Here is a 15,153-nt window from a genome sequence, read left to right as displayed (position 1 = left end):
GCCCTTAACCTTTATGCCACAGTTTCCTCTCAGGCTGCAGAAGATGGCATCAGCAATGTCTTGCAGTTGGCACTGTATCAGGGAGCTTACTGAGGCTCTCTACATCAGGAGGAACAGCTACATTACTTTCCCCCATGGAGACAGCAAAGCAGAATGAGAGAGCATGAAATTTTGCCTGATTGGCAGGCATCCTGAGGGTGCAAGGTGCCATAGATGCATATGCATTGACTTGCATGTTCCCCTTCATCTGTGTGGTCTTTATCAACCAAAACAGTATTCCATTCCCTCAACGTACTATTGGTTTCCAACTATAGGCAATACATCAAGTAGACCTGTGTCCATTTTACATTAAAGAAAATACATAAATATAAGTTGTTGTTGTTTTCAGCATTCATTGCCATCCCCAATTGCCCTTGAGAAGGTGGTGGTGAGCTGCCTTCTTGAACCGCTGCAGTCCCTGTGGTGTAGGTACACCCACAGTGCTGTTAGGGAGGGAGTTCCAGGATTTTGACCCAGCGACAGTGAAGGAATGGATCTGAGAGACTGCACTGAGCTATCTCTCCCAAGGACTGGAGGAAAAGGACAATCTCTCCAGCCAAGCAGGATTGGATGGAATTGGCCAAAGAAGTCAGCAGCAAAAGTGTGGTCCCTCCAACTTGGAGCCAGTGCAACAAGAGGATCCAGGACCTCAAGAGGGCATGCCAGGTCAGTGGCACATAACAGTTTCAGATGCTAAGCCCCACACACTGACTTGTCCAGCAATCTCTTACAGAGCGTTTTTCAGGTCAACACACCTTGCAGCTCAACTCACTCCTATATCTGCTCATATCCCCATCGGAGCAGCCAACACTCACACTCACTCTCAGCCTATTGTCTTCTTGCACCTTGCCTCACAGTCAGCCTTCACAAATGATGTCCTTTCATCCTCTCCGCACAAGCCATTATGACCACTCACACACCTCTGTGCTTTCTCTCCTTGCAGACAGGAGCACACAACTTGACGAGAAGCAGAGATCCATGGGAGGAGAATTTCCAGCGGTGAGGCAGTTGGCAATTCATGCACACCTGCTCCACTGGGAATGTGATCTTGTTCCAGGAGGCTGCAGATGTCAGCACGACCTGCCATGAGATCCTGCACTTCCTAAGGCCCTGAGAGCTCAGCCATGGCGAGAGGGATGATCCTCTGCCTGTAAACCCTGTGTTGGGGTCTTGCCTCCTTCCAGCTGGATCTTGGTCTCCATCGCCTCTGCCCTTTGGAGGGACATGCAAATGAAGAGTGCTGCTCCTGCTGCTGCTGGAGCTGTTGGCAGTGTTATGACCTCTGCTCTTGCCTTTCAGCAGAGGTGGAAGGTGGATCTGTATAAGCTGCTCCCATGCTGTGGTGAAGGCTGGCAACAGGGAAGTGCAGCTGAAGGTGGCTGAAGTGCTGGACAGGTGAAGTGCTTTCCAAGAAGTTGGCAATCACCTGTCAAGCAGTGATAGTGCTCTCTGAGAGAAGAAGTGCTTTGAACAGAAGCCTCACAATGACCAGGGCTGAAGATCTTCAGCGCAACTGATCAAAGTCTTCCCAGTTTGTCAATTTCACTGAAGTAGCTTTTCCCACCGTACACTCACCTCGGTGCTCCTGGTGAGCTGCTCGCAGCTCGACAGTTACTGGCTGGGAAATCCAAGATTTAGGGTTAAAACGGCTTCTTAAGAATCTCAACCATTTCTTAATTGCCGATGGACCTTTGAGGGCCTCTGCTTATTGGCTGACAGTTTCTACTGAGTCCATGACAGATGCTTTCCTCATGGGTGTACAAATAGCTTTGGGGTCCTACCTTTAGTAGTAAGACCCTGGATTCATGAGGCTTCCAGGTGAGCTGAATAGCACCTCAGTTGCCTATTAAACCAGCAGCAGGAAAATGGAGATAGGACGGAGAAACAGCAGTAGGCCTAACACTTTATTTTTAACTCTTGTACTGGCCAGTTTTCTCTGGGAGCAAAAATGAAATTAAAATCCTCCCTGCCACCCATACCCACCCCCTCACCCCACCCCCGCCACCCCCCACCACCTTTTATAACTTAAGGCAGTGGTGTTTTGATTTAAGTAAGTACTTGGCATAGCTTTTTCACTTGTTTATAAGCACATAATAACAAAAATGTCTTACATGCGTTCTTTGTTTTAATGTCTCCCTCCCATATACCCTGCAAAAGGGAAAAGGTACTTTTTTGTGAGTTTAAAGCACATTGGGCACTTAATGATTTTAATCCATATTTTTGTCGAATGTAAGAGATTAAGACAAAAACGAATTCAAGGAGTTTGGGCATTTCCCTTAACAATTTCCATTCTCTGAGGATGGAATTATACACAGGGTCAAGTGGAAACTAAGTTCTTTGATGAGCTGAGACATTGATCAGATTGCTCAGTCATAATGTTGGGTTTGCTCCACATTGTGCCGATAATTAAACTTAATTCAGCCATTCAGTCCTGCGAACTACATGACTGAACCTGAGCTATTCAGAATAGTCTTTAATACACTGTAATTTGATTAAAATACAATAACATGATTATAATCAATACAATTTATATTGAATATGTTTCTGCATCATTATAAAACAAACACACAATGGTGAAAATTAGCCTCGAAATCCAATGAATAACGATGTACAAACAAAGACTGCTTTAGTTTTATTTAAAGTGCTCCCTTCTTCATTAAATATGAAACCTGTTTACAGGATAGTGTTTCATTAGGAAATCTGATTATACAATCTCCAAATCAAGGCACAATGTTTGTTGGAAATTGGTAACAGATGGATTTGCTCTTCATAAGAGATATTTGCATAAAGATCAACTTCTCCCCTTCTAACATAGAAGGAAAAATACTAATTTTGTCTCCTTTGTATTCAACCGGAAACTTGGCCTTCGATTTATGAATGGTAAGATTCCCCTTTATGTTTTGAATTCTATTTGGAGTTGTTGATGGAGAGGGTTGGGTGGGAGGTGGGTGTTGAAGAAATGTTTAACTATTCGACGATGTCAAATATTTTGACCTTTCTGTATTTTATGTAACTGTTTATTTAAAAATTTATTCTTCTATTTTTAGGAGCGCTTCCATATATAAAAAAAACAACAGGAGGATTGAATTAAAAAAAGGTTTCAACAGTTGGTTTAAAGGTTTTGCATTTTCATGCGTAAACAAATCCTGTGTGCAATTAAATCTATTCTTTAACATGCTGTGTTTTGCCATCTTACATTTTACAGTTCTTAACACTGGATCTATACACGGTATCACCTCAGACATTTTAGAGACTAGTTGATCATCCACAGAGAAAAGCATTTAACATAATTTTGAAATATCAAACAAAATATTACAAATTATGCACTATGGTTTCCATTATAAATTTCTTTCTAATGTTTACTTTTAAAGTCCTCGATTCGCCTTTCACTTGAGGCTGTTTCAGTGAGTGAGGGAAACTGAAAATGCCCAAACAATCCAGCAATGCCAGGAAGGTGGATGTTCTGCCGAACTTAATGGCAGGGACATCATTATCGTTTTCTGTACCCGTTTTCTTGCCTGGCAAATGATCAAAAATTGACAGCCTACTTGGTGTCTGTGGTTGGGGGCGGTGGGGTGGTGGTGGGGTTTGTGGGGGGAAAGCATTCAGACTTGAGGGAGGGCTGGCTAGAAATTGGGAGTTGGGAAAGAGAAAGGCCATGATCGATTACGGGGAGCCAAATGATTCCTTGACGGCTAGGTAGTATGCATTGTATCCTGGCCAATGTTTATTCCTCAACCAACACCATTAAAGCAGATGATGTGGTCATTTTCCCATTACTGCGTACGGAGTCTTACTGTGCACAGCTTGCGTGCTGCAGTTCCTATGTAGCAACAGTAACCTTGATTTAAAAAGTAATTTTTGGCTGCAAACTGACTTGTGGCGTTTTGAAAGGCACTATATGTTCCTTATCAAAACAATAAGCATTATGAGCATTTTAAAAAAAAGTCAGTGATGAAATCCAGTGGCACAGGATTAAGGGCAGATTAGCAAATAGAGTGGGGCAGCTGGGGAGTCAAATGTGGATGGAGAACGCAGCAAGATTGGGCTTATAAAGGGAATAAGAGCAGATTGAGTGGGCCCTGCGCATGGAGAAAACAATAGTGGAAGGAATCGAGGAACCAATTGTGCATTTGAAATAATGGGGTGGATTTTCTCCCAATCTGGAGGGAGTGCACGACTGGCCGCCTGGTAATCCCACTGGTGGCGTCTGGTCCATTTTGAGAATCGGGCTTCATTTGCATCGGGCTGTGGGCTGAGTGTCCCACCCAGCCAGCTAGCTTCAGGCTGCTGCAATACCAGCCTCCTAACTGACTTCCAAACGGAGGAAAGTAGGTTTGTGAGGGAGAACTGATTGAGTGAGAATGGGCAGGGTGGTGGAAATGGGGGGAGCTGGAGTGGCAGAGGCCCAGGCTGTATTTGTGTGGCCAGGCATGACTGGACAACTGCTTTTATTCTATGGCAAAATATTTTGTTTAATCCACTTTTACTCCAAAAACTAAGTGTAAGTAGAATGTGCCCTGGTGAATTACATGATATGGCAAATATCACAAGTCCCTCATCACTCATTCGCTGTTCAATCAGCTTCATGTCATAAACTTAGATAAAAATACAATTAGTGGATGGTACTATAGGGTTAATACAGCACTAGATGAATCTTGCCTAAACCAATGTCATTACTTTAACAACTTAGATATGAAATGACAAGACATTTGGAAATATTTTAATTAGGAATGTGAACTGCATACATTGTTTAATAATTTTGTATTGGAAACATCTGAACAACTGTCATACTCTGTTACCTCACTCAGAAAGATGTCTGTACACAGAAAGTTCAACTTTATATTATAATTACATAAGAAATCACAATAGTTTAAAACCACAATTTTAACCGCAAAAAGGAAATAGCCAACATTTGCTGATTTGCAAATCTCAGCATACTCTGAGTTTATTCTGAGTCATCTAGTGCTGTCAAATGCAAATAAACATTTTGGTTTTTGCCACTTTGATTTTGTAATGAACTTGAATTTGAATATAAAGCAACTCGTTTTGAACCACCTTAACATCATTGAAATCATAAAGAAGATTATACTCTTTATTCTGATAGCACTTGATGATTAATATGGTACACTTTTTTAAAGAAAAGAGTGATTTATTTACTATGGTATTTTATGAACAGCTTGGTAAACTTCATCTGTAAAGTCCCTCATGTAAGTGTTTTTAACTGTTGCATAAACATAAATGGGAGAAATTGAGCCCAACCTGCCTGGCGGGAAAGGGACAGCAGTGCAGGCAAAATCATTTAATTCACGACCACCGCCATCTTAACTGGGCCTTCATTTGGGTGGCCAAGATGCCTGCCCAACTCAGGCTGCAGCCTAAGTAGCATGCAAATTGGATCATATGTAGGACCCTAATGACATTTTAACAGGTTACTGAGAAGGATGCCTGCACCCATGCTGCAAGATTTTGAGCTGCTCAAAGCCAAGCTGCTGCCTACCTCTACCCATTCTGGGTGAGCAGTTGGCTGGTGAGATACAAACAAAATCCTAGATTTAAAATAGCCTATCCTCAAACTAATGACGTTGGGCGAGTTTGGGATTTGACCAGCCCTTCACCTGCCAGACACCTGCTCCCAGTTAATTTAGTTTCAAATGCCATGTAACAGATGGATGCAGAAATGTTCATGAAATTGGTTCATCAAAGTTTTACTTGGAGTAGATTGTCGTGAAGACTTACCTCATCATAATTTTCAGACACCAAAATAAATCCATTGTTATCTATGAGGTAACAATTTATTATCTGGGAAAATAAAATATTCAAACAGTTATAACATATTGTTGCAAAGAGGCATCTATGTATCAACAGTTTAAAATGTAATTTATAAATATGATTAAAATGTGATACTTTCTAGGATAACACATATACAATGTAATTTGCAAAAAAGCGGTGAAACTCTATGGCCTAGAAATTGGATCTCGCCTGAGAAGATCCAGGTGAAATACTTGCTGTAAAGATCTAATAAAGCCAGCAGCAGGACAACTGGTCTGCTGGCCTCATTAGGACAGTACTGCTGAGCTACACGCCTGCAAAACGGGTGACATACAATACGATTTTCATGCCCATATATTTTAAGTATAGGTTAGCAAAACTAACAAATATACTTACCTCATCATCGCAGCTTATTGTGCATTTTCCATCGAGGGAAGCACACTGTAACAAATGGTAATACTGTAAGTATCAAGAACAAAGAGCATATACAAAGTGCCCCACAAATTGTGTCAAATTTTATATAGTATTTAATGATGTAATGCATTAAGTTATTGCAATAACTAAAATGTTGGCAAAATCCCATATGAACTTGGCTTTTTTTAAATTCATGCTATGAGTTGGTAGCCTGGAGCACAAGAGCTTCAAATTTGTAATATACATAAGCTACTTTTGTAAAAACAGAAAATGCTGGAAATAATCAGCAGGTCTTGTAGCATCTGTGGGGAGAGAAAGAGAGTTAATGGGCTATATTTTGTGCTTCCCTGTCACCGGGTTTGAAGGTGGAGGATAGGCGCGTAAAATCCAGAAGGTGCTCTTCCCGTTGCTTACCTGCTCTCCACCACCCCCCACCCCACCCCTGACCAATTCATGGTCAGTTAAGGGCCTCATTCCACCCCGGCAAGCCCAGTAGCTTTAGCTGCGTAGACTGATGTCGGGCAAGGGGGTGGGAGGAGAGGAGGGGGGTGGAGACATTGTTTGTGGTCCTCTGGGCCCATTTGAGTAACCTCACCCCTTCAAGGTCATCCCTCCCTTTAATCCTCACCTCTCCCCCCAGCCTCTTGAACTCAGCGCTCCAGTCCCCCCACCACACCCCCTTGCTGAGACCCCTGACCCTCGACTTACCTGGGCTCCTCGGTGTAGTGGGACTGTTTGTACTTCCAGCAGTGGCCACCACTCCTGGCTGGCACTGCTGGACTACAGAGCTGCCAGCCATTTGAGACAGGATTTTCTCCTGAGATAGGAGTGGAGGTCTAATCTTAAAACAATTAATCCTAATCCTAGCATCAAATTGCTGCGGGGCAGCCTTTGGGATCGTGGGCGGCTCCCTGCCACCCCCCACCAGATTTGTTAGTCAGGGTTGGGATTGGCACCACATAATATCCAGCCCAATGTTTCAAATTGAACACCCTTCCTCAGAACTGAGCTACTTTTCTGTTGTGTTGAGACCAGATACCATCACTTTGAGAGCGGGTCTGTTATAACTGGCTCCACCTTAAAATTAAACTTGCTGTAATTCATTAAGGCCAAGTGACTAAGAAGACCAGTAACTCTAGTTCTTCCTAGCTGTCAGCCTCAGTAAATCCCAGCAAGCTTCATTTCAGTTTGCAGTCAATTGCACAAGACCTGTGCATTGGGATCAAATGTCACTTGCATGCATTTTACCATGGTACAAAAGCAGCCATAACGAATCACAGAATCACACAGTGCAGAAGAGGCCCTTCGGCCCATCGAAATCTTTCCCACTTCAAACTAATTCGCTATTTGTGAAGGGTGTTGAGCTGCCATGGAGGTTGTTAAAGTGCAACACAATTGCAAGGTCTCCATCTTTCAATGATGTAACAAAAAACAATTGCGTAAAGAATGAGGATCCATGCTGCATATTTTATCCCATCAGGATGCATTGACTTATAACATCATTCCCTGTAACAATTCCAATAAGACATTGGCACAAACTGTTATACTGACACTTTTATTAACAGGTTTATGTATTCCATTAAAAAAAATGCCACACATAACTTGTAGACTGCTGCAAGTCCAGGACAAAAATTGGACCAGATTGTCTGTAACGCTCTGGTTCATGCATTTTCATGCTGAAGAAAGACTAAAATTTCAGTAATAAAGCTACTCAAATGTCAGGAACAGCTTTATTACAATCATATAGACATACATTTCATTCCCTCTTTTCTTACTAGTTTTCTCCTTCCTCTCTTGCTAGGTAACCAGAGAGTCTCCAGTCCAAGTCAGCATTATTTATGTTTGAGCTTCAACAGAGACTGTCAGCAAGATGTCCTACCTTAAAGCTTGATCCTGCCTTGATTTCCACAGATGTTCACTTTGATCAAGGGTAGGGCAGTGATAGGGCCACTGTATATAAATCTGGAGGGAAATCCAGGCTGCATCCAACTGTATAAGCTCCACCACTGCCCTAGCTGAGATCAGCTTCATCAGCAAAGATTTGGAGTTGAATGTAGGAACTCCCTGTTCTGCACACCTTTGCTACTCACTGGGTAAACTCTCTCAACCATTAGACAAGCGGTATTCAAAGAATTATAAGCTATTAAAATAACCATGAAAAATTATTTAACTAGTACCTCTCTTTTCCATCCATTCTCTCCATTCCCAGCCTCTCTCGCTTTCCTATTCTGTTCTAAAAATTTAATTTTGCTCTCTTTTTGCCAAATCCATTTTTAAACTTTGTTTAAAATACATGTTTCAACTTTTATTCACTTCCTTCATATGCTGAGCATTCAGCGTTCACTTTGGAAACGACTTTAAAAATCAAGGTATGAAAGACTAAGGCTGGAATTTTCCAGCCCCTCACGCCAGCAGGATCTTCCGGTCCTGCCCATGTGAACGGAGATCTCAATGGTTCACCGGCACAGCCGCGGGATAGCCTGGTGCGGGGGGCTGAAAAATTACAGTCTAAGAGCGGAATCGACCCAGAATTGCACAAAGTGCAGTAGCGGGCGTGAGAAACAACTTTTTACCCGCTGGCCGCAATGACGGGTTTTTGCGCCGTGTTGTCCCATTCCTGCCTTGTTGATTATGCAGCCACAGGAAAACATGCCGTCTCGCTGGCAGGCGGCCTCCAATTTTCCTGCCACGCCGTTACCTCACCGCTTCCTCATGCTGGCTGCCATATTTAAACTGCAGCCACGTGCACAGTTCTCAATGCTTGCAACCCAGGACTGCTCCAGTGAAGATATGACCCCAAAAGCCAAGAAGAATGCAGCCCCCCCTCCCCCAATTCAGTGACACATCACGGGATGCCTTCTGGACGCCGTGGAAACCCACTGCGATGTCCCCTACCCCTACTCTAGCTGCAGAGGTCTCACCGCTCTGGCTTGGGAGACGGAGTGGCAGAGGTGGTCAGTGACAATGCTGCACACAAGAGTCAGCCATCCAGCGCAGAAAACAGGTGGATGATCTCAGTGAAGCCAGGGTAAGGCAACCATCTCATCACTCTAAACTCACACACTACAAGGCCATCACACATTCACTAGCATTTCACTCACTGCCAGCTCAAGGGACAACACCACTCATTCTCTCACATGCACCCTCACATCTCCATCTGGCCTCATCTCCTCTGGAGACTGCCTCCTCAGCCCACACCATCTTGAGGCCACTTGCACAGATCAACATGTGCCCCACACACACCCTGGGATACCCCACTTCATCAGTACAGCCCTCGCCCTGCAGCCTCTTCCCTTGCCTGAGGCCACTTCTCCCTCTTTCCCTAGCAAGCCCTAGCCCTGCAGCCGTTGAAAAGGCGGGGGTGCCTGATGGTTGGTCTGGTGGGTAGAGACCTGCCCGTGAGCACCCCCCCTTAAAAGTGATGTGGTGCTGTCTGCGAAGCCTGGCACTGATGACTGCGAGTGCTGCCCAAAGCAAGGCAGGCAAACAAACCTCGAAGTCCTGAGTGAAGTGCAGCTCATCAGGTGCATGTCGTCTATGTACAGTTGTGAAACATGTTGGTGTGCGATCACGCCGACATGCCCACTGATCCAGCATGGGGAATGGTTCTGATGAGCAGGGCTCATAATGAGATGCTAAAGTATTGAAATTAGGTTCCTGATGTGCACTGATGGGAAAAGCAGCCCGCCATTGACAGGCGGAGCGGACGTTCACAACGGCGTAAAACCGATTTTTGGCCTTCTCGCCACATTGTCCGCTGACGCCGCCAAACACGCCCGACGCCTACGGGAGCAGAAAATTCCAGCCTAAGGCTGGAATTTTCCCCAGTCCCATGGAGGCAGTTTTGAAGATGTAGGATGCGTGTGGAATTTTGGAACGCAGAGTACAGTTTAGCTTTCCGACATGTTCCTGTCTCCTTGCATTTTTTCCAGAGGCGGGCTCCAAGCAGTAATGACCACTCAACAGTGATGGGAAGCCAATGAAGGTATTTAAAAAAAGCAATTAGCCCTTATTCTGATACAGCACTGAAATGTTACGAATGAAGCACGAGCACCTGCTGTGAGCAGCAGTCTGGCGACGCATCAGAGGCAGTTTCAAGGTGGGAGGGCCATCATATGATTTTTCAGATTCATGTGCAAAGAAGCAGAAAGGTTGTATGCAGCATATTTGCAGGCATTTGGAGCTGTTTCCTCTGAACACTGATTCTCAAGATGGTTCTGGCCACTATTTATATATAGAATGTCATTTGCACCATATGAAGCGCCCTCTGGCTCTCCCTCTGCCGGAGAAGTGCTCACCTTTCTCAATGCGGCTGCCAGCCCTTCCTTCAGACCATCTGATTGGCCCTTCTGTGTCCATGCGCCATCCGCTGTCTCTGATTGGACAGTGAGGGCAGAAGCAGCCTACTAATTGGCCCTCCCGTAAAATTAAACTGACGGGAATATTACTGAAACACGTGGGGCTCACGTCCCTCAGTTGGTTCCGAAGTCGGTTTTCCAATGCCCGGAGGAAGAACCAGTCCCAAAAGTCAATTCCAAAGGCCACTTTCTACAAATAACAGAGCAAAGGAATCTTGATTGACAAAATTACTTTTTATACTTCAAAAGACGCAAAGGGTGAAATTTACCGTGCCTGCTGGTGCCGGGCGTCATGGCAGGTGTGACTGGACAATATGGTGAGAAGGCCAAAAATCGGTTTCACGACTTTGTGAAACTAGTTCGCGATCACCTGCTCTGCCCATTAATGGCAGGCCATGTTTCCCACCACCAGACGTCGGGAACCTCATTGTAATGCATCTGCATATCCTTACAAGCTCAACTTGTCGGAATCATCCCCTACGTCAAAATTACCGTCCACGTCGGCAGGAAAACATGCTAGTGCAGCACACGTCTTGACATGTGTGACTTACAGAAGTTGGGTCTTACTGTCAGGGCCTGGCTCACATTGTGGGTATCTGAGGAGCAGAACATGCTGGGGTCCAACAGCAATGGTATCCTGTAGGAATGTGCATTGCATGCTAGCTGGATTCTCATGGACATGGCTCCACCACGGAGCAGCTCATGGGAGGTGGAGGATCAGCTTTGGGACTTCAGTGTCTTGGCCATGGTCTGCAACAGATGATCGTCGAGGGGTTGGCACGGAAGGTGTAGGTTTGACTGGGAGAGGAAGGTGTGTCGGGGAGGCGAGGTTGGGAGAGGGGAGTGAAGTGTCAGGGGATTAAAGTTGGGAGGGGAGAAACAAAGGTGTTGGGGGGTGAGGTTGGGGGGGGTGAAATTGCGGGGGAGGGCATATGGGGGAGGAGGGTGTAACGGGGAAGAACAACGCAACTGGGGAGGTAGGTGTAAGGGGGACGAAGGTGTAGGGGAAGGAGTTTGGAGGAGTTAAGGGGTTCTGAGGGAGGGATGGAGTTCAGAGGGATGGAGGATTTCACGTGGAGGAAGGAGTTTGGAGGGAGGAAGGACTTCGGGGGGAGGAAAGAGTTCCAAGGGGGCAGGACTAGGGGAGGAAGAAGTAACGGGGAGGAAGGAGTAAGGGGGCGAGGAAGGAGTAAGGGTGGATGAAAGAGTAAGGTGGGCAGGAAGGAGTCTGGATGGGGGAAGGAGTCTGGATCAGGGAAGGAGTCTGGAGGGAGGAAGGATTAAAGTGGGGGTTATGTCCAGGTGAACGTGCAAGGGAGGGGTCTGTGGAGTCGATGACTGCCTCCTGGGGAGGGAAATGAGGGTGGGCATGGTAGGGGTGAATGGTGAGAATGAGAGGGGGCAGAGTGAGCCAGTAGGACGGGAGGGTGAGGGTGCGACGGTATCGGCAGAAGGGACGGTGAGGGTGGTTGGTTTTGGAGTCAGAGGTAGGCACGGACCCTGGGGGTGGGAAGGAGGTGGTCGGGGAGGTCAGTATGGATGGGGGTGGTATTTTCAGGAAGGTAGGGAACATGCACATTCACCTAGACATCCCCGAAAGAAGGGGTTCTGGCTGGTAGGTGATGGTAGGGAGGTGAAAGGTGATGCTGGGGGGTCGACAGTGATGGGGGAAGGGACATGGGTGACTGGGGGAGGGGAAAGGACTGTGGAGCTAAAGACAAATGTTACACGTACCATGCTTCTAAAACCAAAAGTGAAAGTAGACTCGGGGTGGGCGAGAATAGGTTCTGCATTGGAGTGCGATCAGTGGGTGGGCGGAGATGCAGGTCAGCTCAGATGGACAACTGAAAGAGATCCTCAGAAGGCAGCATTGAAAATGTTCAGGACATTGAGATGAGTGTGATAGAGGAAGGATCTACGTGTGTGTGAGTGTGCTTGCATGAGGCTCCAAAGGCCCTGTCGCCCACACACACACACATTTCTCCCTCCAGAAACATTCGTGGGTCAGCTGAATACAGCTAAGCTGCCAGCAGGGAGGGGGATACAGTGGGAGGACTCGCTAAGCCTCTGTCAGTGAAGCTGAAAGACACCATTATACATTATTCTGTGAAAGAGAATATATCTTCAGATTATGAAGTTACAAAATGTGTTCACCCATGCAACAAATTGTGATCAGAATTTCTTAACTTTTCTAGGCCTAGCATGCAGTGGGGGTGGAGACAGCCTGTGCAATGGTTGGCCTGGTTGCCTTTGATGACTTTGGCGTGGGTCCTCCAGAGGGCCAAGGCCTTGCTTTGGCTGTCCTCCTGTGGGCCAGATGCTCCCTCTGCAGTGACAGAGCATGAGGTTGAGGGGGTCACAGTAAAAGGGGGCTCAGAGGGAGAAGACAGCCTCTGGAATTCCTGAGTGGATGACCCAGGGATGTCCAGCTGCCACTCCTCCTCCCTTTTGGTGCCCGAGGGCCCCAGCCTGACTCCTTGAGGGAAGGAGTACCTGGGGGGAGGTCGAGGTGCCCTGCTTTCCCCTTGCGTCACCACTGCAGCAAGTCACCACTGCGTCCACCATCCTTCCCATGGAAACCTCCATGTGTACACATGTAGGCACCACTTCATCGTAGAGCAGGCAGATGCACTCCTCCAACTCATGTGCCACTCTGTTGAGGACTTCCAACAGCTGTGTGTGATGTTCCCCCTGTCTTCTGCTGACTCTCCACGATCAATTGGAAAGCCGAATCCAGAGGCTCGTCATCTGACTCAGATCTCACAGATGCCTCTTCCCCAGCCGTCCTCTGAGTGTCAGGGAGCGTGGCTGAACCTGACTCCTCCTGCTGCAGATAAATATCTGTGCAGTGACCACCAGATTGTGAACCCAAGCCTGCTTTCGCTCTAGGTCCCACCAAGGTGTGTGTCTGTGCTGGTGGAGGGTGTGGGTTAAGCGCTGTGACGGGTTTTCCCGGCTGCTTATTTCCAGCTCTTCAATGGAGGAGGTGACCTCTTGGCGGGAGGTGAGGACCTGGATGGAGCTGAGGGACTGGCTGACTGAGGGTGTTGGTCGCTTACAGAGCTCTGTGAACCAAAGTAGAGATAATTAGTCCATGTCAGCAGAGTCAATAGCAGGAGAGAAAGCACTCCCATTTGCGTTGAGGGAGGGACAATGTAGTGCAGGATCCTCACATGGGTGTTCACAACCGACCTCACCATTACCGCAGGCACGGTCCACATCCTCACCAGTCAGCGCAATGGCATGTTCCTCAAATTGAGTGAGGGGCCTAATGTGGGCCACTCCACCCCCGGTCTGGGACCTCTCCCTGCTGATGTGAGCCAGCTTCTCTGCCTGAAAACAGATGAAGAGAGTGTGAGCGGACACATGGCACTGCGTGGAATGTTTGTGTGGTGAGCGGAGCCATGGGCGAGATGAGGACACGAGCTCCAGAGGATATGAGCCTGATGGAGATGTGAGGGTGTGTGTGGGAGTTAGTGGTGTTGTCCCTTGAGGTGTGATATCCCTGAGGATGTGTGATGGTCTTGTGAGTGTGTGAGTTGAGAGTGATGAGAAGAGTGACTTATCCTGGCGGAACGGATGAGATCATTCATCTTCTTTTGGCACTGACTGGCTGTCCTCTTTTGCAGGGTGTTGGCACTGATCACCGCTGCCACCGCCTCCTGTGCTCGATTTGTCACCTAGCTTGCAGGCCTTCGCCCAGAGCTGGGGTAGAGAAGACCACAGCGCGCCTCCATGGTGTCCAAAAGGCATTCCAGGGATGCGTCATTGAATCAGGCGGGGCTGCAGTCTTTTTGCCTTTCAGGGCCATGTCTTCTGGAAGCACCGAGAGGTGTGTGCACGGCTGCACTTTAAATATGGTGCCCAGTGTGAGGAAGCATCAAGGTGACGGAGTGGCAGGCGAATCGAAGGTTACCTGCCAGTGAAACGGGGTTTTTCACAGGAATGCATGACTAATGAGCTGGGATTGGGACGATATGGCATGAAAAGCTGCCATTACCCTGGCGGGTAAAACGTTCTTTTTCACGCCCGCCACAGCACTTAGTGCAAATCTGGGCCAATTCCACCCAAAGGATCTGCCGAACAGTTCTACTTGTCAGTGGGCCAGTAAGCAATAGAAAGTCTGAGTGAGTGAATATTTCCTAATGAGCCATTTATTAAGTCTGACCTGTATAATTCAGAAATTTAGCTTATTCAGCCCATTACAACTGCGTATAAATGCAATACTGTATTCAAGGTTCTAAAGCAGACCTGGGCAAACTACAGACCATGGGCCAAATCTACGGACCGCAGTTGCACCAGGAAAAGCAGGCAAGGTGCATCACAGTCACACGCTAACCATGAAAGGAACTGTGCATGCGTTGGCACCAGCAGTGTGAGCCAAGTGTGTATGTGCAACTGTTCCTGGCATCTCGCCGATCGGTGTTGCCAGTTGTGAAAATAAAATGCAGATCCTTTAGAGAGCTTCAAGGGAAGTACTTCAAGGTCAATGGGAGTACTTCCAGGTAAGCTGGAGCTCGCCAATGATCAGGAGCTGGAGACTTGGGGAATACGGATGGCTGTCATGTTA

The 15,153-nt window shown here is 46.8% G+C and overlaps 1 protein-coding gene across 1 annotated transcript in view; it reads right to left on the bottom strand.

Annotated features, from left to right (window-relative positions):
- Window positions 1–15,153, bottom strand: part of cacna2d3a (calcium channel, voltage-dependent, alpha 2/delta subunit 3a) — a 1,007,885-nt gene that overhangs the window by 116,472 nt on the left and 876,260 nt on the right. The window contains exons 29-30 of the mRNA XM_078543510.1: window positions 6,208–6,252; window positions 5,779–5,841 (exon numbers count right to left, since the gene is read on the bottom strand). Coding sequence (XP_078399636.1) covers window positions 5,779–5,841; window positions 6,208–6,252 — 108 coding nt within the window. The remainder of the gene's footprint in view (window positions 1–5,778; window positions 5,842–6,207; window positions 6,253–15,153) is intronic.

This window comes from Cetorhinus maximus, chromosome 6 (genome assembly GCF_964194155.1).
Source record: "Cetorhinus maximus chromosome 6, sCetMax3.hap1.1, whole genome shotgun sequence".
NCBI classification, from domain to species: Eukaryota; Metazoa; Chordata; class Chondrichthyes; order Lamniformes; family Cetorhinidae; genus Cetorhinus; species Cetorhinus maximus.
This window is presented reverse-complemented; position numbering and strand designations above follow the sequence as displayed.